The sequence below is a fragment of the Pseudorca crassidens genome, chromosome 4 (genome assembly GCF_039906515.1).
Source record: "Pseudorca crassidens isolate mPseCra1 chromosome 4, mPseCra1.hap1, whole genome shotgun sequence".
NCBI classification, from domain to species: Eukaryota; Metazoa; Chordata; class Mammalia; order Artiodactyla; family Delphinidae; genus Pseudorca; species Pseudorca crassidens.
The window spans coordinates 29384189-29409794 of NC_090299.1; the positions used below are offsets into that span (position 1 = coordinate 29384189).

The 25606-nt window shown below is 37.6% G+C and overlaps 1 protein-coding gene and 1 long non-coding RNA gene across 4 annotated transcripts in view; one reads left to right on the forward strand and one right to left on the reverse strand.

The window, feature by feature from the left end:
- The first annotated feature begins 6209 nt into the window (after positions 1–6209).
- The window catches only part of LOC137223488 (uncharacterized), a 253335-nt gene continuing 233938 nt past the window's right edge, over positions 6210–25606 (forward strand). For 2 of the 3 annotated variants that reach the window (XR_010942897.1, XR_010942896.1), the window contains exon 1: positions 6238–6301. This is a non-coding gene — a long non-coding RNA (uncharacterized lncRNA). Of the gene's footprint in view, positions 6302–25606 lie in introns of all 3 variants that reach the window. The other variant, XR_010942898.1, reaches the window with a different exon arrangement.
- Positions 24530–25606, reverse strand: part of ENPEP (glutamyl aminopeptidase) — a 111622-nt gene continuing 110545 nt past the window's right edge. The window contains exon 20 of the mRNA XM_067735316.1: positions 24530–25307. Within this exon, the coding sequence (XP_067591417.1) occupies positions 25161–25307 (147 nt within the window). The 3' untranslated portion in view covers positions 24530–25160. The remainder of the gene's footprint in view (positions 25308–25606) is intronic.

A 25606-nucleotide genomic window follows, 5' to 3' on the forward strand; every position in this document is an offset into this window, starting at 1 on the left:
GCCGAGGATATGATTGTAAAATCCTTTGCTAAGATCTGAGAAAGATCTAAGATTATGACTCATGAGAGCTAGTCAGTCAGGCATTAGGGCTTCTAGGAAGCTTTAGGGTACTGTCCATCAGTAATCTCAGCAGAAACCCTGAGTAGATAGGGATTATCTCAAACAGATTTCTAGGTGTGGCTTTTGTATGATGGAGTAAACCCCAGTAAGATTCACAGGAGACCCGCAAATTTTTAAAAAATACTTAATTGTTAGAAACATCAGCAGCTTGGACTGAAAGGAACAGAGATAGAACAAAAGGAAAAGAGCCTTTGGACGTATAGGCAGGAACCAGACTGAGAAAATTACACAGCTTCAAACGTAGGCTACCTTTCATGGAAAAATAAGTTAACTCAGAAGGCAGAAACCAAGAGCTTAAAGGTCAGAGCCAAGATTCATGGAAAATCATTCCCAAGAGGCAGTAGGAATAAGTTCTAATGAAAGAACCTCCAATATTTGTCTAGCTGGACTACAGAATCACTATGGACCTATATTCCTCTTGCTTTTTGCCCTTTGAACAGGAACATGTATAATGGTTAACCTATTCCTCCTCCATCATTGTATGTCAGGTGTCGGGGGGCGTTGGTGGTGGGTGGACAGATATCTTACCTCTTTAATCACAGGTCTTCAGATCAAAGAGCTGTTCTCAAGGAGCTATGTTCAAGAAACCATACCCAGAAAGCTTCATCCACATCTGGGCCTGGTTGAGATGACAAGATTCTAGACTTTGAGATGATGCTGTAACGGGATGAAACTTTTGGTGGTCTTGAGAAGGTGTGAGTACAATTTAACTGTGGGATGAGGGATAGAGGATGGACTCCAGGGTCAGCCTCCAACATGGCCCCCAAATAATTCTTGCTTCCTGATATTCATGCCCCTGTGTAGTCCTTCCCTTCCCACACTGGATAGGGCTGACTTGTGTAACCAGTAGTATATTATGGAAATGACAATATGTGGCTGCCAAGACTAGGACATAAAGGTTATTGTGTCTTCTGCCTTGCTCTCTCTTGGATCACTCACTCTGGGGGAAGTCAGAAATCATGTCATTTCATGAGGCCACTCAAACAGCCCTAAGGGCAGACCCATGTGGTAAGGAACTGAGCCAGCATGAACTTGACTGCCATATAAGTGGGCCATCTTAGAAGCAGATCCTCCAGTCCCAATCAAACTTTCAGAGGATTGGAGATCTAGCTGAGATTTTAACTGTAACCTCACGAGAGACACTAAATCAGGATTACCCAGCTAAGTTGCTCTCAAATTCCTGAACCACAGAAATTGTGAAAGATAATGACTGTTCATTGTTGTTTTCAGCCACTAAATTTTGGGGTAATCTTTATGAAACAACAGATAACTAAAACCATGAACTACAATCTTATGAGGTAATAAATGACTGCTTAAAAATATTTTGTGTTTTTCAACTGCATCAATTGAACAAAGGTTCCATATCAACTATGGTAATAGTTCACTTCTAGACTTATATCAATTTAAGGTACTGTATATAGTTTGAGTCATACACTTTGAAAGACATTGGCAAACACAGAGAGCACTAAAGGACTATCAGGATAGTGAAGACAACAAAATATAACATGAAGAGTACGTGAAAACAACTAGTGATTTGTCCTTAAGAACATTATTTATTAGATAATTTTGTCTAATGTAATAATAGTTCTTTAAACAGAAATGTGGTAAACAAAACTATACTCTTTTCCAATTGTCTCTGAAGTTATTAAGGAATCTTTTCTCAGTTTTACCATCTATAAATTGGGATTAATATTTATGTAGAACATATATGAATGTTATGCAAACACTGATTTGTTATCTACTGTGCTTTGAAGAGGAAGATTCTGATAATTGTGAAATACTTTTTAAAAAAGTTTCATTTCTCAAATTTATTAAGACAGTGATCGTATGTTCACTGAATAATGCATATTAAAATGCCAACCTTAAGCCTAAAGTAAACATTTTTTTTGATGTTACACAGGCTCAGTGTCCTGAGCTCTTCCCAGGGAATGTAAAAGCCCATTCTTAGGTTGCTGTCTTAGGAAAAGCTCATGTTCAACATCTTTTCTTATCATTGATCCCCGAGGCTAAGCCTCCCAAGTTATTTTTCCATCATCATTATTTTTATTTTATATTACCAGTATAGATTAAGTAGAAAAATATATAAGGCAAAGTATTCATAAATATATCAACATTTGAACATGGATACTTGCCTTTCAAACTCTTAGTTAATATGCCAAGATTTTTAGATTGTAGTTCAAAGTTCTTAAGTTCTTTGCTTTATAACTGAGGGGGAATGTCTGCTTTTTTCACTTCTTACAAAATGTTTCTAGCCTATGAGCCTTCACCAGTCCCTGGGATCCACTGGGATTAACATTTATAAACTGCAAATACACAAAAAGCAAAGGGACAAGGCTTTCCAAATAGGTATAAATTTGTTTTTGTGGTGGTAAATGAGGTAATCTTAATTATTAAGAAGAATGGAGAACACTCATTTTCAACATATATTGCAATTAAATTCAGTTTGTTTAAAAACTGAATTGTTCTGGGTTTAGAATCTAGAAAATGTATAAGAAAGTATATTTCTGATAATGATAGGAGTACCCACTTTTCATACTGGATGGCTACTTATATGTGACAATGCTAAATATTTAAACTACTGAAAAATTAATGTATTTATTTCCCTTCTTAGAAAGGCTGCAGGCTTTTTAATTCGAAAGGCATTGTTAACCTATGAAGGTTTAGTGTTAAGGACATTATAATATAAACTAACTAAAACGTTGAATGTCTTTGTACATGGAGTATAATTTTTTATAGCTATGTATTTATTTCCTATAATGGAAACTAACCTCATATAATTTTTATTTTATCTTTTTTCCTGCAGTGGAAGCGTGGAATCCTAACCCCTGGACTGCCAAGGAATTCCCTATAATTTTGAAAAGAAAATAAATTTTAAAATGTAGAATGAATGGATTTCTATTTTCTCAACCATCTTTATAAATCATATGCCAATATCAAAATGTCTCATTGTTATTGGCATACAGAATATTTATGAAAGTTCAATATCCCTTTTCTTTAAGTCACAGCTTAAAGTAAGTTTTCAGTGTTTGACTTAAAATTAATTCATTCTCAACTTGTATAATCCTTAGCCTTAATATATTAATTACAGTTCTTCCTTTGTGGCTCTGATATTTACAGTTTAATTCATAGTAAGATAATATTTGAAATAACACTATCAGTGCAACAAAGAACATGCATCTTCATATTTTAGAATATAATTTCCTAGAGACTTTGATACATTATTATAGCTATAAAAGCCTATGGTTAACTCCGTGCATTAAAACAACAGTGAAGAAATAAATACATACTATTTCAGATGGTATAATGGAAAAGAAGAGAGATTCAGTGTGGAATACACTGACCATTACCAGGGATTCATGGGTCACCTATCCTCTTTATTCATTTTTAAGTAAAAGCAAGATCAAAACCATCAATTCAATAGCACAAGTATTCAGACTGCATTTCTTTAAAAAGTGTTTTGGGGAATGCAGTTTGGAGAACATCTGGCCCATCGACATGCAAATAAATACTAGTAAATACTTGACTTGGAGGTGCTAATATTGATCACTTATAGTCTAAACATGTCACATAAGACTCTAAAACTTTTCTTTAGCTCTGAGCTCTTATGATGGTTTCCCACTGATTAAAAAAAAAAAAAAAGGCAGAAATGCCATTCCTTTCAGTAAAGGATTTGAGGGAACTTTTTAAGGACATAGGGTTTTTTTTTTATTTAACATAAATGTAATTAAATTATTGGGGAAATTTTTTCTTAAAAACAAACACTAAATTATGAGCTAACCTGGATCTTATATATCTTTGTATCCTCAGATCCTAACAGTATCCAGCACCAGGTAGAAATTCACTAAATAGGAATTGAATTAATTATTTTACAAATGAAATAAAACAAATATTAAAAAAATTAGCATCATTAGTATTATTAAGTTTGGCATTAATTCAATGATAACAACTCAGTATATTTTGTTTTCAAGGGTCAAATCTGTATCATTAAACATTAACATTTTATAGGTAATTCAAAACTTTATACAGTTAGGCACAGTTGTATAAATACTATTTATTAACTCATATTAATTTTAAATTAATATTTAAATTAATATGGAATTAATAAATGTTTTTCTGGTTAAAATCCCAAGCATGAAATATATCAAATAGGATGTAAATGAACTGTTGATGTCAAGTCACAAACAGCTAAAAAATAGAAATGTATAATAGAAATGTGAATAGGTCTGAACATCTGTCACATATTGCTAACTAGAATAAGTGTCTTTGTTTAATTGAATCTGGAGTTTATTTGCACTTATTCCAGACACTTGGAAACTAGCTATTGTTACTGTGATTGTTGGTGAACTTTTAATGGATCAGATGCTATGCCAATTTTAATAGGCAGTAATTTTTGGTCTAAAAGTATGAATGTGTGAAAATTAAAACAAAATGGAAATGCTGACAGATGTTCAGCTTGAAGATCACTACCTTGGACTTTATCTTGTGTTTTCAAGTTCTTTTCTCATCAGATGCTGTAAGAAAACCTCTAAACAGCTCTTGAAATGACAGTACATCTTCGCTGAGATCTCCTTCTTGAATCTGCATATTTTTATTCTCAAATTATGTTAAATGTCCAGATCTACTCTAGGACTACTAAATATATAATAAGTAATACTAATTTACTAAAAAGAATTGCTCCCTCTAGTGAATTCACAGTATTACTTCAATCTCTGGCACGGTTGCACTGAGTAATTTAATAAATGATAGAAATGATAATGACTATTAGGTTGATGATAGTGGTCTGGCCTGCTTTTGCGGTATTAACTTTTAATGTTTTCTGTGCTTGAATATAGGGAAGTTTCATAATGATCAATTAGAGCTGCTTTCTGGATATTTCAGAACACTACATTTAAAAAACCTGCATCGAAAAGATAATTTATTTCTAAAACTCTTCGGATTACTTTGAAACACATTTGGTGCCAAGTTATCTCCAGGGCTATGACCATGTTAACTTCAGCAAAGTAAAGAGGGTGATTTAAAGCAATTGTCCTAATAGTTAGATTATGGCAGAGTAAGTTTAACTAGAAATCTAATTCTAGACATACTGCCTGTCTTTGCTCTGATTGCCATATACCTCAGAAAAATTAGACATTTTTAACCTTTTTCCTCTCTGCTAGTCAGAAATGCTGTGCAACCAATGATACAGATATAAAAATATTTGACATTCTTTGGAGTTTCATTTAAATTTCTTTTACAATACCTTAAAATAAAGTAAAATAGTCGGGCTGCTGTGAAAGGAAGAGCACCATTTAATTCTCAGTTTGTTAATGCAAGACCTGCCTGGCCTTCAAATAATTCATTTTAAATCACAGGAAGGAGAAATTAAAATTGTGAAGTCATGCAGGTGATTACATTTATACAACTAATTAATTTAAATGTGACAATAATAATAGAGCAAAACAAAACGAAATCAGTCAGGAGACTCACTTTTCTTTCAAAGCAGGATTCTATTTTCTGGGGAATTTGAATTACCTGGATAATTATTTCTGTACTTGACCACTTTGCCTAAACAGGCAAAACCTTTTTACAGTGTAATTTCAGTTAATAAAACAGATGGTATGGGTTACCAATCCCATCATATTATTCTCTGTATCAATAATAACAGAGTGACTCCATCAAGTTTTATGTAGTTTTCACCTTCCAAGTGCTTAGCAAACATTAATTTATCATCGCAGCACTCCCATGAGGAGGTAGGAATTTTTAATAAATAAAATATAATAAAATATATTCTAGATTGATTTACTTGAAAGCACCTGTGAAAGACAAACAGCGAAACTCTAAAAATTAAATGATTATATTAATTATATGAAAGAAGGTAATATTGTTTTATGACTAACTCTTCTTGGAAGTCATTTCAGGAGGAACTCATGGGCGTTAAGGGGCCTGTCAAGGTTTTACAAATTTCTCTTCTTTCTCAAGTGAAGGAACCAGTAGCGACTTTTCCTTGGAGACATGACTGAGCCCAGGCTAGGTGCAACCGTGGTCTCGCGAACCCTTGCGGCCGGCTTTTCCCGGTGTTCCCCGGACCCCCCGGAGCAGAAGCCCCGCCCCGAACGCCGCCGCCGACCGCGCCCGCGCCCCCTTCGGCCGCTCGCCCGCTGGGTGAAGCGGGGATTCCGGTGCCGGGAGCCCAGTTAGGTAGGTCATGCTCAGGGTTTCAGTCACCTCTGCCTTTCTCGAGCCTTCCTCCCTTCCCTCCAAGGCCAACTGCGCCACTAATTCTGAAAAGCCTGCAGCTTCGTCCTCGCCCCCGGCCTCTCCGCGCGCACCTCTTGCTCCTTGCTCCGAGGTGGAGCGGCGCTCTGAACTGGAGGAGGCCTGGGCCGGAGCGGGAGGCCCGCGGTCCTGCGCGCGAGGCCGGCCTGGGACTGGTGGGCGGTGGAGGGCGAGGCGGGCCCCGGGCCGGGTGTGCGGGCGCCGGGCTCGGCTCGGGCCTTGCCAGCCTGCGTCCTGTCGCGTCGCGACCCCGGCGCGGCCGGGCCAGGAAGGAGCGGAGCAGGCGGTGCTCTAGGCTTCAGAGAACGGGAAGGGTATCCATACACCGGGAAGGCGAGCGACGCTTGCGGCCTTCGCCGTCCCACACGTTCCCAAACGGTGGGGCCTGATTACAAGTCGAGGGAGGCGACCTACGTCCAACTGGGCGGAGAGTGACCTCCGTCTTACTCGGAGTCTGCAGTTCGTGTCACAGCTCTCAGTGACTTTCCCAATTCCCGGGCTCTGTCCTTTGTGGAAACTTAAAGAATAGCTGCCCCTGAACGTACTTAAAGCTTTCTGGTTCTCCCTGTGTGGAGTGTTGAACGTTGGTTTGCTCCAAAGCGGTTGAGCTATCACTATGGGCAAACCTCACATCCCAGCACCGCTCGTTGAGTGACGATGAGTGTCCAAAGGTGACATCGGTGCCTTTGTAGTAGTAACTGAGGAGGAAGAACATTTTATTTACTTATTTATTTAAATTTCATAAGTAGAGAGAAATCAAGGGTTTGGTTGAGTGTGTAAGAGTTCAGAGGAAGGAGAAGGGCGGGGGTATAAAACCAGAAGACATTTATTTGGTATATTCCCGGCCTTTCTCTTGCACTGTCCGAGAAAAGGGCCCCCTTTGAAAAGATGAAATGAGATTCAGGGAAGTTCATTGTTTCTCAGATGGAGAAGATATTTCTGTTTTCCTCAGAATATTTCTGCTTTTGATCACCCTTGATTTAGGGAGATAGAAAAGCTAAGTACGAATTGGACTTCATTTCATCAAATCTATCTGTCTTCATTGAAGTTTTGTTAGCCCTTTCGTTCCTTACAGTTAAATACGGCACCCCTCTCCCCCCGCCAATGGTTCAGATATAGCCCATTCAGTTAATAGTCTATCTCTGTCTACAAAGAATTTGATTTGATTTTTAAAACTACACATACGGAAAAGAATACAAATAAAATAACTATTAAGACTCAAAGTGGGGGTGAAATTATTATTGGCTAAAGTTGATTAGCATATTTGGCTCTGAGCTTCCCCATATTCCTTGGACGAAATGTATTGATACTTTCTGCTCAGACTGAATAGTAAAAGAACTAGAAGGCATTTTGGTTTCTGAGAGGGCATTCTGTAAAATCCTTAACCTGCCACTAGAGGCTGCTCTTAATTCTTAACATGAGAGGACTAATCACAGTCAATAAGGAACGGGAAGTTACTACTTTGGAAATTGCATTGCTTTGCTATTCACATGTTGATGTCTTTTTCCCACTAACAGTTCTTTCTTTTAAGAAATATTGCTATTATCATATATTTTTGGGCTCATATCAATTCTGTTTGTTTGGTTGTTGGTATCCAAATAGAAGGAAGACACTCTTACCTTTGGCTTATACTCTTGTATTTCAGCATGGTATGTAGGTAGGCCTGGGTTGCTTTTGGTTGCTATTACTGAATTTCCTTTTATGCAGTTAGAAAGAAAACTCGCTTTTTATTAAGGCACAATTCATGACCAAAATGCATTGTGTCTGTCACTTTTCTTATTAACCATTATGGTGAATTAAATGGTTATTGTCATTTACCCGCTGTCTTTTTTAATAAGGGATATGCAGAAAGGACTTTTCAAATAGGCAAGATATAATTAGGTCTCAAATAAGCAAAGAACGAATGAGTACAAGGTGAAGATTTATGAAAAGTTCCGACAGCTGAGAGAGGCTTTATTTCTCATCAGAGGCATATTGCATTCAAAATATTTTAATTTCTGACAAGTGAGATCCACCACTTAAGTGTCATATGGCAAAGTATTAAGCTGAAACATGAGTCTTAAAGTAAACATTCAGCTTTCAACATGATATACAAGACCTGCCCTTTTTGACTTCCAGGTCTCATTGCAACTTGCAAAGGGGATGGATTTTAGCATTTATTGAGCTCCTGCTATGTGCCAATTACTAGGTGTGCTAGGTGTTTTATGAACAGTTATTTCATTTTATCCTTACAAGTCTTATGGAGCAGATATTAGCACCTTTTTAAAATGAGGAGATAGGCTTAGTGAAGATAAAAGTAACTTGTTCAGGATCCAACAGCTATCGAGGGGTGAAGCTGAGATCAGATCTGGTCTGGTTGATGACAAAGCCATCTTTCTAATTCATCGTGCTTGAAGAAGTTTAGCAAGAACAAGGGTACTATTAAGGAATCATTCATATATTTGATAAATAGTTCTTAAATTTTATTTTCATCAGTTAAGTTCCATACTTATTCAGATTTCCTTCATTTTTATCTATTGCTCCTTTTCTGTGTCAGGATACCATATTGCATTTAATTGTTATATGTCCTTGAGGCTCCTCTTGGTTGTAACAATTTCTCAGACTTTTATTGTTTTTGATGCCTTTGACAGTTTTGAGTACCAGTCAGGTATCAATATTTTGTAGTCCGTCCCTCAGTTGCAATTTGCCCCATGTTTTTCTTATGATTAGATGAGGGTTCTGGATTTGGGGAGAAGGACCAGAGCCGTGACGTGCCACCTCATCACATCATATCAAAGGTGTATACTAACAGCATGATTTATCAGTGATGTCGACGTGGAACACCTGGCTGAGATAGTGTTTGCCAGGGTCTCCACCTTAAAGTTGCCTTTTTTCTCCCTTTTCATGCTGTACTCTTTAGAAGGAAGTTACTATGCATAGCCTGCACTTAAGGAGAGGGAAGCTATGCTCCACCTCCTTGAGGGTGGAGTATCTACATCAATTATGTGGACTTCTGTACAGGATATTTGTGTACTCTTCCCCATTTATTAATTTATTTAATCACTTATTTATGTCAGTGTGGACTCATGGTTATTTATTTTATACTTTGGGTTATAATTCAGTACTACTTCATCTATCAGTTAGTCCAGCTTTGGCCATTGGGAGCTCTTTCAGTTGGTTTCTGTGTCTCTCTCTTTTACATACCTCCATGATGGTGATGCGCTGTCTTGTTTTGTTTTTGAGCACTTCCTTACTTTCTGGCATTATAAGATGCTCCAGACTCATCTTGTATACCTCCTGCCCTAGTCCTAAGATCAGCCATTTTTCCAAGGAGTCCTGGTTTCTTTTCTTGGAGAACAGTATTAGAAATCAAGATATGGGTGCTAAATGTGCTCAGTACTACTGGGGTGTTGTTGCTTCTAGTCTGTCAGCTGACAGAACAAGGAAAGCTATGTGTGTATACTGACCTCTCTATATACACATATCTATAAATATCTCTATATGCAACCATCTGTCTCCGTATGAAGCTAAACATGAGTTCATACTGATGCCTCAAACTCGAATCCATTTATCACATGGATCATTCTAGCCCCCTTCCCTTCCTTATTTGTAACCTCTCATTCCCATAGTGCAAAACCTGGCTCCCACCATCTGCCATCCATTTGCTTAATTGTTCAGTTCCACCAGATATGTATAGCAGAGTCAGAATTGTTAACCAGAAGTTCTATGGGAAACAACTTTATCAACTAAAATACAGTGCTTATATATAGTTTCTTCTGCCCTTAGTCTTATAGAATCCACTCATTTTCACAGTTACAGAGGTCAGCATATTCCCCCCCCCCCATTCATTGAGGTGGTAAATAAATTTGTAATGTTTGGTCACATTCTGTATTCAATCTGGGATCCTCTGACCTCCTAAATGATTTTTTTTTCTGATTTGCACACATTAATGTTTATTCTTTGTACTGTAAAGTTCTGTGGGATTTGACAAATGTAAGGGATATAGATTTTTCAGGTATAGATTTTGGAGGCATCTCTGTATATACAACAGTTAAAGTCATGCAGGCGTGGCACCCCAAAGGGTAACATGTGGAATAAAAAATAGGAAGGAGTACAGAACCTGGGAAACATCAACACTTAAGGGGCAGGTGGAGGAAGAGAAACCAGAAAAAGAACAAGAAAGAGTGGTCAGAAATGTATGAGAGAAAGAGAGAGAGCTCTAAGGAAGCCCAGGGAGGAGGATGTCAAGAAGGAGGATGTTACGGGTTCAGTTGTGTCACCCCAAAAATTCATATGTTGAAATTCTAACCCCCAGTACCTCAGAATGTGACCTTATTTGGAGATAGGGTCTTTACAGAGGTAGTCAAGTTAAAGTGAGATCTTTAGGGTGAGCCTAATCCAATATGACTGGTATCCTTTTAAAAAGGGGAAATTTGAACACAGAGATACACAGGGAGAGTGCTATGTGAACATGAAGATAGCTATCTAAGCCATCAAGAGAGGCTTGGGACAGATCATTCCTCCACAGCCCACAGAAGTGAACAACCCTGCGGACACCTTGATTTCAGACTCTGGCCTTCAAAACTATGAGACAACAAAATTCTGTTGTTTAAGCCACCCAGTTTGTAGTACTTTGTTATGACAGCTTTGGCAAACTCATACAGGAGTGGTCAGTTATCTTGGTTGTTAATGATTGTTCACATAAGATAAGGAATGAAAACATGCCCATTGACTTAGCAGGAACCATTTCAGATGCAAAAATTATGATGTGGTGGATTGATGAGTGAATAGTTGGTGACCAAGTAGAGACTAGTCATAGGCTTTTGCTTTAAATAAAATTGGTGATGCAGGAAATGAAGGCAATTTGTTGAGTGAGGCTCTCACCACTTCAAACTTCCCACTTAGTTGTACTTGATTCTCTTTCTACTTCTAAACACCTTACAGTAGAAAAATCAAATTAGTATTTCTAATTCTTTATTTTCAGTTTTTTTGCTTTTTTTTTTTTGCGGTACGTGGGCCTCTCACTGTTGTGGCCTCTCCCGTTGCAGAGCACAGGCTCCTGACGTGCAGGCTCAGGGGCCATGGCTCACGGGCCCAGCCGCTCCGCAGCATGTGGGATCTTCCCGGACCGGGGCACGAACCCATGTCCCCTGCATCGGCAGGCGGACTCTCAACCACTGCGCCACCAGGGAAGCCCTATTTTCAGTATTTTATTTCTCTATTAAAAAAATTTTAGTGGTTCTGCCATGACTTTGTTAAAGTAAAATTTGTTAAGTAGAGCACAGGGTGCTGGATGGTGAATCATGGTACAACAGACCAGTAGAGAAACTGGAAGAGAGGAGTATATTGCTCACAGGTCCTGGAGGAAATACAAGGCATGTCTTGAGGGGCCGCATGGGGAGGTCAAGGCAGAGTGCGGACAGAACAATAGGAGCTGGGGAACATGCTTTCGTAAGGGTTCATGGGTGGAGTGCTTTGTGGTTCCCTGGGCTAAGGCAGAATTGGTCAGTTCCGACCGAAAGCAGGGTTTTGGTAAGTTCCATGGGGGTTTTATCTAAGAAACACACAAGGTCCTAGGAGGAGGGTAGACTGTTGGTTACAAGGGCTATTGAGGGAGTCATATCAGGAACTTAATTTGTGACTTTGTGGGTTGTTATCTAGGGTGTGTGCTTGCATGAGGGGCTTGTATCAGTTTAAGGTCCCTCTAGGCCACTTGGTCAAACAAAATGATGCCGAGGCAGCAGTACCATGAAGTAGTTTTCCTGAACTCTTGACAGTTTCCTTAGTTGCCTATGGGATAAAGGCCTCAGGTTAACTTTCAGGACTTCACATATTCTGGACCCTATACATAAATTCAGGTTTGTGATCCTCGTCCCTTCCTCTCTTCTACATTATATCAAGTTTATTAAAAACTCTGGCCTTTTCCCCCCAACTTTGTTGTGTTCCTCTAGCTGTATCTTACTCATCCTTCAAGATAAAGTTTAAGGCCTAATTCAGTTAGGACTTGGCCAACTCTTTTTTTTTTAGTTTAATTTAATGTTTTTTTTTTTGGCTGCGTTGGGTCTTTGTTGCTGCACGCGGGCTTTCTCTAGTTGTGGCGAGCAGGGGCTACTCTTTGTTGCGGGGCATGGGCTTCTCATTGCGGTGGCTTCTCTTGTTGCGGAGCGCGGACTCTAGGCGCCCGGGCTTCAGTAGTTGTGGCACTCAGGCTCAGTAGTGGTGGCTTGTGGGCTCTAGAGTGCAGGCTCAGTAATTGCGGTGCACAGGCTTAGTTGCTCTGTGGCATGTGGGATCTTCCTGGACCAGAGCTCGAACCTGTGTCCCCTGCATTGGCAGGTAGATTCTTTTTTTTTTTTTTTTTTAACATCTTTATTGGGGTATAATTACTTTACAATGGTGTGTTAGTTTCTGCTTTATAACAAAGTGAATCAGTTATACATATACATATGTTCCCATATCTCTTCCCTCTTGTGTTTCCCTCCCTCCCACCCTCCCTATCCCACCCCTCCAGGCTGTCACAAAGCACCGAGCCAATATCCCTGTGCCATGCGGCTGCTTCCCACTAGCTATCTACCTTACTACGTTTGTTAGTGTGTATATGTCCATGACTCTCTCTCGCCCCGTCACAGCTCACCCTTCCCCCTCCCCATAACCTCAAGTCCGTTCTCTAGGAGGTCTGCGTCTTTATTCCTGCCTTACCCCTAGGTTCTTCATGACATTTTTTTTTCTTAAATTCCATATATATGTGTTAGCATACTGTATTTGTCTTTTTCTTTCTGACTTACTTCACTGTGTATGACAGACTCTAGGTCTATCCACCTCATTACAAATAGCTCAATTTCGTTTCTTTTTATGGCTGAGTAATATTCCATTGTATATATGTGCCACATCTTCTTTATCCATTCATCCGATGATGGGCACTTAGGTTGTTTCCATCTCCGGGCTATTGTAAATAGAGCTGCGATGAACATTTTGGTACATGACTCTTTTTGAATTATGGTTTTCTCAGGGTATATGCCCAGTAGTGGGATTGCTGGGTCATATGGTAGTTCTATTTGTAGTTTTTTAAGGAACCTCCATACTGTTCTCCATAGTGGCTGAACCAATTCACATTCCCACCAGCAGTGCAAGAGGGTTCCCTTTTCTCCACACCCTCTCCAGCATTTATTGTTTCTAGATTTTTTGATGATGGCCATTCTGACTGGTGTGAGATGATATCTCATTGTAGTTTTGATTTGCATTTCTCTAATGATTAATGATGTTGAGCATTCTTTCATGTGTTTGTTGGCAGTCTGTATATCTTCTTTGAAGAAATGTCTATTTAGGTCTTCTGCCCATTTTTGGATTGGGTTGTTTGTTTTTTTGTTGTTGAGCTGCATGAGCTGCTTGTAAATTTTGGAGATTAATCCTTTGTTGGTTGCTTCATTTGCAAATATTTTCTCCCATTCTGAGGGTTGTCTTTTGGTCTTGTTTATGGTTTCCTTTGCTGTGCAAAAGCTTTGAAGTTTCATTAGGTCCCATTTGTTTATTTTTGTTTTTATTTCCGTTACTCTAGGGGGTGGGTCAGAAAGAATCTTGCTGTGATTTAGGTCATAGAGTGTTCTGCCTATGTTTTCCTCTAATAGTTTGATAGTTTCTGGCCTTATATTTAGGTCTTTAATCCATTTTGAGCTTATTTTTGTGTATGGTGTTAGGGAGTGTTCTAATTTCATTCTTTTACATGTACCTGTCCAGTTTTCCCAGCACCACTTATTGAAGAGGCTGTCCTTTTTCCACTGTACATTCCTGCCACCTTTATCAAAGATAAGGTGTCCATATGTGCATGGGTTTATCTCTGGGCTTTCTATCCTGTTCCATTGATCTATCTTCCTGTTTTTGTGCCAGTACCATACCGTCGTGATAACTGTAGCTTTGTAGTATAGTCTGAAGTCAGGGAGCCTGATTCCTCCAGTTCCTTTTTTTGTTCTCAAGATTGCTTTGGCTATTCGGGGTCTTTTGTGTTTCCATACAAATTGCGAAATTTTTTGTTCTAGTTCTGTGAAAAATGCCAGTGGTAGTTTGATAGGGATTGCATTGAATCTATAGATTGCTTTGGGTAGTAGAGTCATTTTCACAATGTTGATTCTTCCAATCCAAGAACATGGTATATGTCTCCATCTATTTGTATCATCTTTAATTTCTTTCATCAGTGTCTTATAATTTTCTGCACACAGGTCTTTTGTCTCCTTAGGTAGGTTTATTCCTAGATATTTTATTCTTTTCATTGCAGTGGTAAATGGAAGTGTTTTCTTAATTTCACTTTCAGATTTTTCATCCTTAGTATATAGGAATGCCAGAGATTTCTGTGCATTAATTTTGTATCCTGCTACTTTACCAAATTCATTGATTAGCTCTAGTAGTTTTCTGGTAGCATCTTTAGGATTCTCTATGTATAGGATCATGTCATCTGCAAACAGTGACAGCTTTACTTCTTCTTTTCCGATTTGGATTCCTTTTATTTCCTTCTCTTCTCTGATTGCTGTGGCTAAAACTTCCAAAACTATGTTGAATAAGAGTGGTGAGAGTGGGCACCCTTGTCTTGTTCCTGATCTTAGTGGAAATGCTTTCAGTTTTTCACCATTGAGGATGATGTTGGCTGTGGGCTTGTCGTATATGGCCTTTATTATGTTGAGGAAAGTTCCCTCTGTGCCTACTTTCTGCAGTGTTTTTATCATAAATGGGTGTTGAATTTTGTCAAAAGCTTTCTCTGCATCTATTGAGATGATCATATGGTTTTTCTCCTTCAATTTGTTAATATGGTTTATCACATTGATAGATTTGCGTATATTGAAGAATCCTTGCATTCCTGGAATAAACCCCACTTGATCATGGTGTATGATCCTTTTAATGTGCTGTTGGATTCTGTTTGCTAGTATTTTGTTGAGGATTTTTGCATCTGTGTTCATCAGGGCAGGTAGATTCTTAACCACTGCGCCATCATGGAAGTCTGGCCAACTCTTTAAATTACTGTTTAAGGCCAACTTTTGTTTAAAATATCAGTTTAAAGCTAACAGTTTCTGTTTACTAATATACATTTAAAGATGTATCTTCAGAGGCAAATAGTAGAAAATCGGGAATATTTCTGAAAAATGCTAGTCAAACAGCCCTACTTTTATCTAAAAACCTCACATAGTACATCGGTTAGCTGATGTGGTTGAGCAGATATAGTTTCGTGCAGCCCTGGGAGGGACTCCATGTTGGTGTCAAGTTTCAATCCATCAACAGTTTGTATGCCTCCTTCCTCCTAGCTGAATTCTCAGCCAACTGAGACAAATAAGGAGTTATTATAGATAAAAACTAGGTTGGAGGACATAGCTTCGTAAGCAGTAAAAATAACAAACCCAGAGAATTAGGTAGACGCACCACTCTGCCACGACTCCCTGGGCAACTTCATGTCCACTTCCCCTACCCCACAGGGAGCCTTTATTGCTACTTTTGTTTTATTTCTGAAAACGTATCAGAACATTGCACTCTCTGGACAGGTAGACTCCTAGAAGAGAAAAGAAGTATGAATTGACCCAGGTATGCCCCAAATATGAGGGGAGAAGTGAGTAAAGAGACAGAGAAGGGTCCTACTTCTAAATATGAGGGGAAAAGTAAAGGGGCAGAGAAGTGTCAGTACTTTTGCTCCGTTAGAAGATACCTCTGCATTGAAGGACACATTAGGTGTTGGAAATACATTCATTTCTAACATTTGGGGAGAAAGAAAAGGGATTCTTGCCAGAGAAATTTCCTAGGGACTTATAGCACTTGCATCAGTAGTCTTGAAAACTTCGAGAAAGAATCTTTCTCTTCTACCATCTCTGAAATAATCCAAAGATCACCCTAATTCTTTTTTTTTGGCTGCATTGGGTCTTTGTTGCTGTGCACGCACTTTATCTAGTTGCGGTGAGCGGGGGCTACTCTTTGTTGTGCTGCACGGGCTTCTCATTGCGGTGGCTTCTCTTATTGCAGGGCACAGGCTCCAGGCTCACGGGGGCTTCAGTAGTTGCAGTATGCGGGCTCAGTAGTTGCGGCACGGGGGCCCCTAGAGCGCGTGGGCTTCAGTAGTTGTGGCTCGCGGGCTCTAGAGTTTAATGTCCCCTGCATTGGCAGGCGGATTCTTAACCACTGCACCACCGGGGAAGTCCTTATCACCCTAATTCTTGAGTTTGCTTTGTGGATAGCTACACCCTTGACTTAATATTTATAATTTCCTATTATCTATTGACAGTGTCTGGCTTGAAAAATATTGGCAGTTAACAAAACAAGGCACAACTAAAACTATGGCCGTATCTGTAAGGTGTATATGAAATCGAAGTGCCCATGTTGGAACTTGTATACTTAAATCTTATTCTTTATTGTTTCAAATTAAAGACCCTCCTTCCCCAATACCAACATGAAATATGAAAATAAAAACGTCCACGTGAGAGAATCTAAGCATGGCAGTCAGAACCAGAACTTAGGGTAGATTCTGGGGCAGTGTTACATGCAGCATGAATTTGGTGAATGAGGTTAGAAGATCAGATCCCAGTTGACCACTAGGACTCTTCTCAGCTAACTGCTGAAAATGTTGTAGATCCCATGTTGCTCTGTTCTGTTCTCAAGTTATGACTGCACATTTGATTTAAAAGTTTAACCTAAACTTTGATAATTTATATACAGTCATTGACTGATCTTAGCTGGATCCAGAGTGTAGTCTATCACTGTATATTTGAAAGAAAAAAAAAAGCACAGCCCTTTACTTACCCCAAATTATGCATGTGTTAGTTTACCAGGAATTTTGTCTAAATTTTTTATAGCTTCCTCCTGGAAGTATTTCAAGTTTAGACGTTCCTGAAAAATCAGAGCATTGAATCTCCTTATTGTCATGTTGTGGGTAAATTTTTCAGGAACAGCATACATTTATTTGAGCTTTTATTGATTCTTATACCTAGACCTTTAATTCCTTGGGTAGGAATCATTTACACCACTCAGGGATAATCATTGTCATAATGTTGACATAGATCCTTCCAATTATAATACATCTTTAATTTATCTTGAAGTGTTGATTGCAAAGGTATATGAATTAAAGTTATAGATTTTATGATACTGTATCAAGAGTTGTTTTATTTTTTCCCCTAAGAGAAGATAGCTGAGGAGGAAGCTTAGCAATATTTTCTTTAAATCTTTTACAGGCTAAAACAACTGGAGCCATGCTCTACATCCTATAATTTTGGACCTTAATAATTAGCCTATGTGTTAGATGCAAAATTATCTATCTGGGAAAATCTTACCTTTGTACAGTGGTTCTACTTTTGGAATGGAAGTCTGTTCATACAGCTGCTTCTCAACTTTCATAAGAATATGTCAACATTTCTCTCAGTTTGTCTGTTAAAATAACAGGAGAGAAAATCTGTATTCAGACTCACTACTATTTTGATAAAACATCAAAACTCAGTTGAAAATAGTATTTTTGAGAGGTTATCTGAAGAATATATAGTCCATTTCATTTGTCTAGAAGTCTTAAAATTTAACTTTGGATTAAGTCATATATCAGTTAGCTGAGAATTGACTTTTGAATTTAGCAAGTCCTGACCTCACAAACGCACTTTAAGTGGAATGGTGGGGATTAAAGCCCGATTAGAATGGGCTCAAGGGAGAAATTTTAGATGAACCTAGACAACTCTGTTTTGTTTTGTTTTTGTCTTTTATTTGCTGATAAAATCTTGGACATAACAAATGCTGTATAATATCGGTTGAATGAATAAATGAATATCTCTAAGTATTTATCTAAAAGGGATCCCTGATATTGGAATTGCTAGGTCTGATGGCATACCCATTTAAAATCTGATAGTCTCTGCTAAATTCTCCTCTAAAAAAGAATGGACAACTCTTTAGAGAAATTTGCAGTAAGTAGGAGAGATCTGGAAAGAGAAATAGGGTTAAGAGATTTTGGGAGGGGAGGTTATTTGGGGGGAAAATAATACCATGGTTCCCTCCTGATGCAAAGAATCCAGTAGATAAGGAAACACTGATGGTATGAGAGAGGACGTAGATTTATTAGTGCAGTGCTTTGGGAAGTTGAACAAAGATGAGACCTAGTGCATTGGCCTTAGCTAGGAGCTCAGCTGTAATGGAGGAGAAGGTAGAGCATATGGGAATGGGAATGCTGGTATCTTATTCTGGTGTACGGGAACATCATAATTTATTTAACAAGTTTAGTAACTGCTATAAGTTTTTCACTTTCAGGAGCTCTGAGGTGAAAATCCTTTCATCCCTGTATACCATGTGAATGTCTTTATATAGCATCTAAAGGATAAATCTCTAGAAGCTGTATTGCTGGGTCAAAGGAAAAGCATATTTAAAATTGTAAAATATGTTGCCAAATTCCCATTTAAAACACTGTTCCAATCCACACTGCTACCAGCTGTGGTGAGAGGGCCACTTCCCCATCCCTGCATCAAAGTGAATTTTACCAATCTCTTTAGTTTTGGTTGATCTGGTAGGTGAAAAATGGTATCTCTGTTTTGATTTTGTGTATTTGGGGATATTCTTTCTCTATTTTCAATTTCTGGGTGGCTTTTAAAAACATCTTATTGAGACATGATACACATACCATAAAGTTCACCCGTTTAAAGTGTACAATTAAATGATTTTCAAAGTTCATATATGTTATATCATGTATCAGAATTTCATTCCTTTTCCATAATATTGCACTACAGGTATATACCATCTTTTTTTTAATCCATTCATAATTTGATTTGTTTCATTTTTGACTATTACAAATAATATTGCTATAAACATTTGCATACAGCTTTTTGTGTGGGCATATGTTTTCATTTTTCTTAGATATATACCTTGGAGTAAAATTGCTGGGTCCAACACTAACTCTATGTCTACTATTTGGAAGAACTGCCAAACTTTTCCAAAGCAGCTGCAGCATTTTAAATTCCTACAAGCAATGTATGAAGGTTCCAATTTCTCCATATCCTTGCCAACAGTTGTTATTGTCTGTCTTTTTTAGTATTGCCATCCTAGTGGGTGTGAAGTGGTATCTCATTGTGGTTTTAATTTGCATTTCACTATTGGTTTGTAATGTTGAGCATCTTTTCATATACTTACTGGATATTTGTTTATCTTTAGAGAAATATTTATTCAATTCTTTTGCTCATTTTTTATGGGTCATTTGTCTTTTTATTATTGAGTGTAAGAGTTCTTTATATATTCTGCATACAAGTCCCTAATCAGATATTTGATTTACAAATAGGGTTGTCATCACTTTCCTGATCGATTTACTTGCATTTTTTATTTTTATTTTTTAGCAGTTTTGTAGTTTTTTAGGTCTATGATGCATTTTGAGTTAATTTTTGTGTATGGTGTAAGAAAGTGGTCCAACTTTATTTTTTTGCATGTGGATATCCAGTTTCCCAGCATCATTTATTGAAAAGACTATTTTTCCCCACTGTATTGCTTTGTCAAAAATCAAATGACCATATACATAAGTATTTATTTCTGGACTCTCAGTTCTATTCCATTGACCTATATATCTGTCCTTATGGCAGTATCACATTGTATTGGTTACTGTAGCTGTGTAGTAAGTTTTAAATTTGAGAAACGTGAGTTCTACAACTTTGTTCTTACTTTGAAGATTCTTTTATTTATTCTGTGTTCATTTCAATATGAATTTTATGATCAGGTTTTCAGTTTTTGCAAAAAAGCAAGCTGGGAATTTTTAGGGATCATGTTGAATCTGTAGGTCAATTTGGGGAGTATTGCCGTTTTCACAGTATTAAGTCTTCCATTCTATGAACCTGAGATGTCTTTCTGTCTGTTTAGATCTTTACTTTTTTTTAACAGTGTTTCCTAGTGTTAGGTCTACGAGTCTTGAACTTCTTTTGTTAAATTTATTCCTAAGTATTTTATACTTTTAGATGGTCTTGGAATGTAATTAATTTTAATTTCATTTTCTTATTTTTCATTGCTAGTATATAAAAATACAATTACTTTTTATATATTGACCTTGTATCCTGCAACTTTGCTGAACACATTTAGTGGTAATCATGTGTATGTTTGTGTGTCTGTGTGTGTGTGTGTATTCCTTAGGATTTTCTATGTGCAAGATCATGTCATGTGATAATAAAGATCATTCTCCTTTTTCCAATTTCTATGTCTTTTATTTCTGTTCCTTACATAATTTCCCTTGCAAGAACTTCCACTACAGTGTTAAGTAAAGTTGCAAGCGAGAACATCCTTGTCCTGTTACTGATCTTAGGGGCAAAGCATTCAGTCTTTTACCTATATGTATGATGTTAGCTGTTGGTGTTTCTTTATTTTTTTTTTTAATTAATTTATTTTTGTCTGCATTGGGTCTTTGTTGCTGTGCGTGGGCTTTCTCTAGTTGCGGCTAGCGGGGGCTATTCTTCGTTGCGGTATGCAGGCTTCTCATTGCGGTGGCTTCTCTTGTTGTGCAGCATGGGCTCTAGGCACGCAGGCTTCAGTAGTTGTGGCACATGGGCTCAGTAGTTGTGGCTCGCAGGCTCTAGAGCGCAGCCTCAGTAGTTGTGGCCCATGGCTTAGTTGCTCCATGACATGTGGGATCTTCCCTGGGCATGGCTCGAACCCGTGTCCCCTGCATTGGCAGGCAGATTCTTAACCACTGCGCCACCAGGGAGGCCCCCTGTTGGTGTTTCATAGGTGCCCTTCATCAGGTTGAGGAAGTTCCCTTCTATTCCTAGCTTGTTGATTGTTTTATCATGAAAGGGTGCTGGATTTTGTCAAATGCTTCTTTTGCACCATTGGTATGATTATGTGGTTTTTGTCCTTATTCCATCAACATAGTATATCATGTTGATTGATTTTCATATGTCAAAACAATCTTGCGTTCTTGGGTAAATTCCAGTTGGCACTTGGTCATGGTCTTTCACCATTTTTCTTTGTTGCTAGATTTAGTTTGCTAATATTTTGTGGAGGATCTTTGTGTATACATTCGAAAGGGATGTTGACCTGTAGTTTGGGGTTTTTTTTCCTTATGATGTCATTGCCTAGTTTTGGTATCAGTTTTGATATCTGTGATCTCATAGAATGAATTGAGAAGTTCCCTCCTCTTCTATTTTTTGCAAGTTTATGAAGGATTGGTGCTAATTTTTCTTTAAATGTTTGGTAGAATTCATTAAGGAAGGCATCTGGTCCTGGGCTTTTCTTTGTGGGAAGTTTTTTGTTTTTGTTTTTGTTTTTATTACTAAATCAATCTCTTCAGTTGTTATAGGTCTGTTCAGATTTTCTATTCTTGAGTCAGTTTGATAGTTTGTTTTTCTAGGAATTTGTTCATTTTGTCTAAGTTGTTGACAACACTAATTTGTTGGGGTATGGTTATGCATATTCTCTTTTTTTTTATCTCTGTAGGTTTGGTAGTGATGCCTCCTCTTTCATTCCTGATTTCAGTAATTTAAGTCTTCTCACTTTTTTCTTGGTCAGCCTAGCTAAAGGTTTGTCAATTTTGTCGTTCTTTTCAAAGAACCAATTTTCGGTTTCATTGTTTTCATTCTGAAATTCAGGCTAACAGAGCAGCCTCTATATGAAACATTGCTGGATGTAGGGTGGCAGAAGAAAAATGGCAAAACATGTGCTGACTCCTTATATTTCTGCCTGAAATCAACATAGATCACTTTTATTCATATTTCACCAGCCAAAAGCAACATACCCATGTTAGACTTCAGTGGGGTAAGATAATGGAATTCTCCCCAGGGAGGGCCAGTGACTATTAATGAACAATAACATAATCTGACACACTGCCTTTCCTTAGTGCCTTTAGTTGCTTAGGTTTGGTTATTCCTGAACCCAACTTTATTCTCCAAACGGGTGTCTTAAATGGGGACTAGGCGATATCATAATAGTAACAATAATAGCATCTAATGTTGAGTGATTATCATTTCCCATACATGCGTCCTTTACATGTATTTTTGCATTTAATCCTCACAACAACGCAGTGAGGTAGTGATTATTTTTATCCCCACTTTATAGATGAGGAAACTGAACAATAGAGAGATTAAAGGCAAGTAGTTGAGATTCAAACTCAGGTCACTTTAATTTTAAAATGCATGTTTCTACTTTAATATGTGGTTAAGTACATAGATTCTGGTGATAAACTGACTAGGTTCAAATCCTGGCTTATGCCAGATACTATTTTTTGGCCTTGGGCAAGTTTTGTTACTTCTCTGTCTGTTTCTCCATCTGTAAAATGGCGATATTAACAGTACCTACCTCATGGGGTTTTTGTAAAGTTTAAATATATAAATTGATGTATGTGGAGTGCTTGCGTGTAGAACAGGGCTTGGTATAAAAAGGAGGTTGATATTATTAGAGTATTAGTATTATTACTACTATCACTATTATCATTATTTAGCAAAGCTTTGGAAAGCTTCACTGGTTATCCTGCTTTCTTCCTTCTGTTCCCTGCTTCTTAATCCCCTTTGAGAATTACCATTCTAGATTTTTGTTCCCACCTAATATTTATCTATTTTTGGATTAACACTTCACCAACATGGAGGGTAACTGTAGGAGTACCATTGTCTTCAACCCAGCTGTATATCTCTGCTTCCCAGAACTTCCCTGCTGGTCACTTTTATATTCATAGTTTATTATTTAAACTCCTACTTTATATTTATGGGGGTGCACAGCAATGATCTGCAATATAGAAATAAACTGCCTAGGGGGAGGCAATCATTATTACTGGCACTGCTTCTTGCTACATGACTTTGCTGATCATTTCTTCCAATTAATTCTTTAAAGTTGATGGTTTACCGTGGTTTAATTTTGGATACAATGTACTAAATTTTTTCGTTGTAAAAATCATGACACAACCAAGAAAGCACAGTAGCAAACTGTTCTTGGCATAGATCTGTCTACTGGTCATCAGCCTTTTAAAAACCAGATGCTGTTTGAGAAAGGCCTGATTAGCTAGTGGTGTCATAGCAAAGTGTGCACAGTTCTTTTTCACGTGGGCTAAAGAGAACTAAGCAATTCATTCTCAGTTTTAGTGCTTAAAGTAGAATGGAACAGAATGACTTGTAGGCAAGTTGGAATCTGTTTCATTTACCATCCTCCTCAAATTTATATTTTTCTTTTAAGAATTTATTACATAAAGCAGAAGGATAAACGATCCCACTTCCTTATTTGTCCACTTGATACAATACATAGACTTCAAGTGCTGGTTTTGATTGCGGTCAATTTGAAGTTAGGGATTTTTTTTTTTTCCTGATGATTTATGATGTTAATGTGTTTTTTTCTTCTGAAGTAATTTAAAATAATACTTTAAAAGTTTTAGTCTGAAAATTTCTTCTTTTTTTGTCTTTTTTTCCCCTCCAGTCTACATTTGAATTTGCCAGTTTAGCTATGTGGATTGAAAAGTGATAATTAAGAGACAGCGATAGGAAAGGTTACAAAATTTGAGAGTCCTTGATTAGGGCACATTTTTATGTAAAGTCAAAGCAAAGATTTTGATTGTTCCCATGTGCTTCAATTATCATCAAACCAATCTTAAATTATCTTATACTTCTGAAGGTTCCAAATAAATTTAGATTTCCAGATATAGCAGATTGGAACATAGTAATTTACCATCTTTTCTGCCTATTGGACTTGTATTGTGGATCTGCTAGGCATCGAGTGCCATGTTAAACATGTTCTTGCCACCAGCTTCTACAAAATTGATGTCTTTAATCAAGTCATGAATATAAATTTGATCAGTGCTATTCTGTATGGATTAGGATCTAAGGATTTATGCATAAAAGTTATATATAAGAAGATATATCCTCACATATGCAGAGTCATGTTGGAGACATCCATGGGTTTCCTCATTTTCACACTTAGATTGCTAGGTTAGGTCAAAGCTAAATTCTAATTCCATATAGTTTTATGGAATAATCAGCCTTCTCTCTTTCCTAATCAGTTTCCAATTATTTAGCCCTTTTCCCCTAAAATCCATGGAGTAGAGTTAAGCACTATCTTCCCTTTAATTTCATAGCTTATTTGAAGGAGCTTTGTAGGGAATGGAGCAAGATGACAGAGTACCAAGCATGAAAAAGACTGGGTTCTTGAATCTTATTTGCCTCCAGCTAAACTATTTGGGGGATGCTGCAGTCATTATTATTCAAGAGTAAAGTGACACTGGAAAACAATGTATTTTTTCAAGGTAATCGTTCAGATTTACTTTAAAAAGGAGAGGAGAGTTCTTTTTTGATATTATGGGAACAAAGGCAACAGTCAGGCATTTCTTTGGCTAACTCATGCAATCCTAGAGTAAAATATAAGCCCAGGTTACTTTGATAGGATTTAAAGGAGTAAAAACATATGTGAATACAATGATACTAGATCTGTGTAATTCTGAATAATAAAATAAAGATTAAGATGATACTATTTGTCCCTCAAGTACTGGTATTTAAACTTTAAAAATCAATCAAGAGAGAAGATTAAGTGGTTTTTCTTTGGTACAAAAAATGTAAAGCTAAGACCAAATTGTTCTATTTTCACAGATTTAAGATACAAAGAATGATATTTAAAGACATTAAAATGGCTCTTAAATTCTCTTCAGTTTGTAAAGAATCTCCTATGAAGTACACTTAGAAGAAATCCCTGAGTACCTTAACTACTCTATTAGTATCTTCATAAACAAAGAGGAACAATTTAAAGTACTTAGCAAAAGCAGTATCTATGTATAAGACTCCCTCCAGAGTGCTTGTAAATTAGGCCACCAAATATTTAATGGGAGAAACAATACAGTCACAAAATTAAAATATGATAATTTGAACACATTAACCATTCAAATAAAAAAACCAGTCTCTTATGGTGTCTCTGTTTTGTTTTAGCCACTCGATATTGTTTTTCACTGTTTCTAGCACTTGCTCCCTAGGTTTTTCTCCTGCTCCAGCTTCTGGATATCTTTTGAAAAAGCTCTCCATCTATAAAAGAGAAGGAAATAAGAAAGTAATTTTAAGCCCAATTATTCTTCAAGGATTTTCTTTACACTCTGGATTTATTTCCTTCTTTCCTGGACATTCAGTATCACTGAATAACACTGAGATACATTTTCTGGTGCATCATTTAGATTGAGCCCATCTCTCAGATTAGCAATCATTACCCATGGCTTTTGGACACCTGGCAGCATGTCACACAAAAAAGGCCCTGATGTATTGGGGAAGGAGAGCAGCACACTGGTGGCTGGCATGCTCTTTCTGCTGCTTCGGGTTTCTCAATTTTC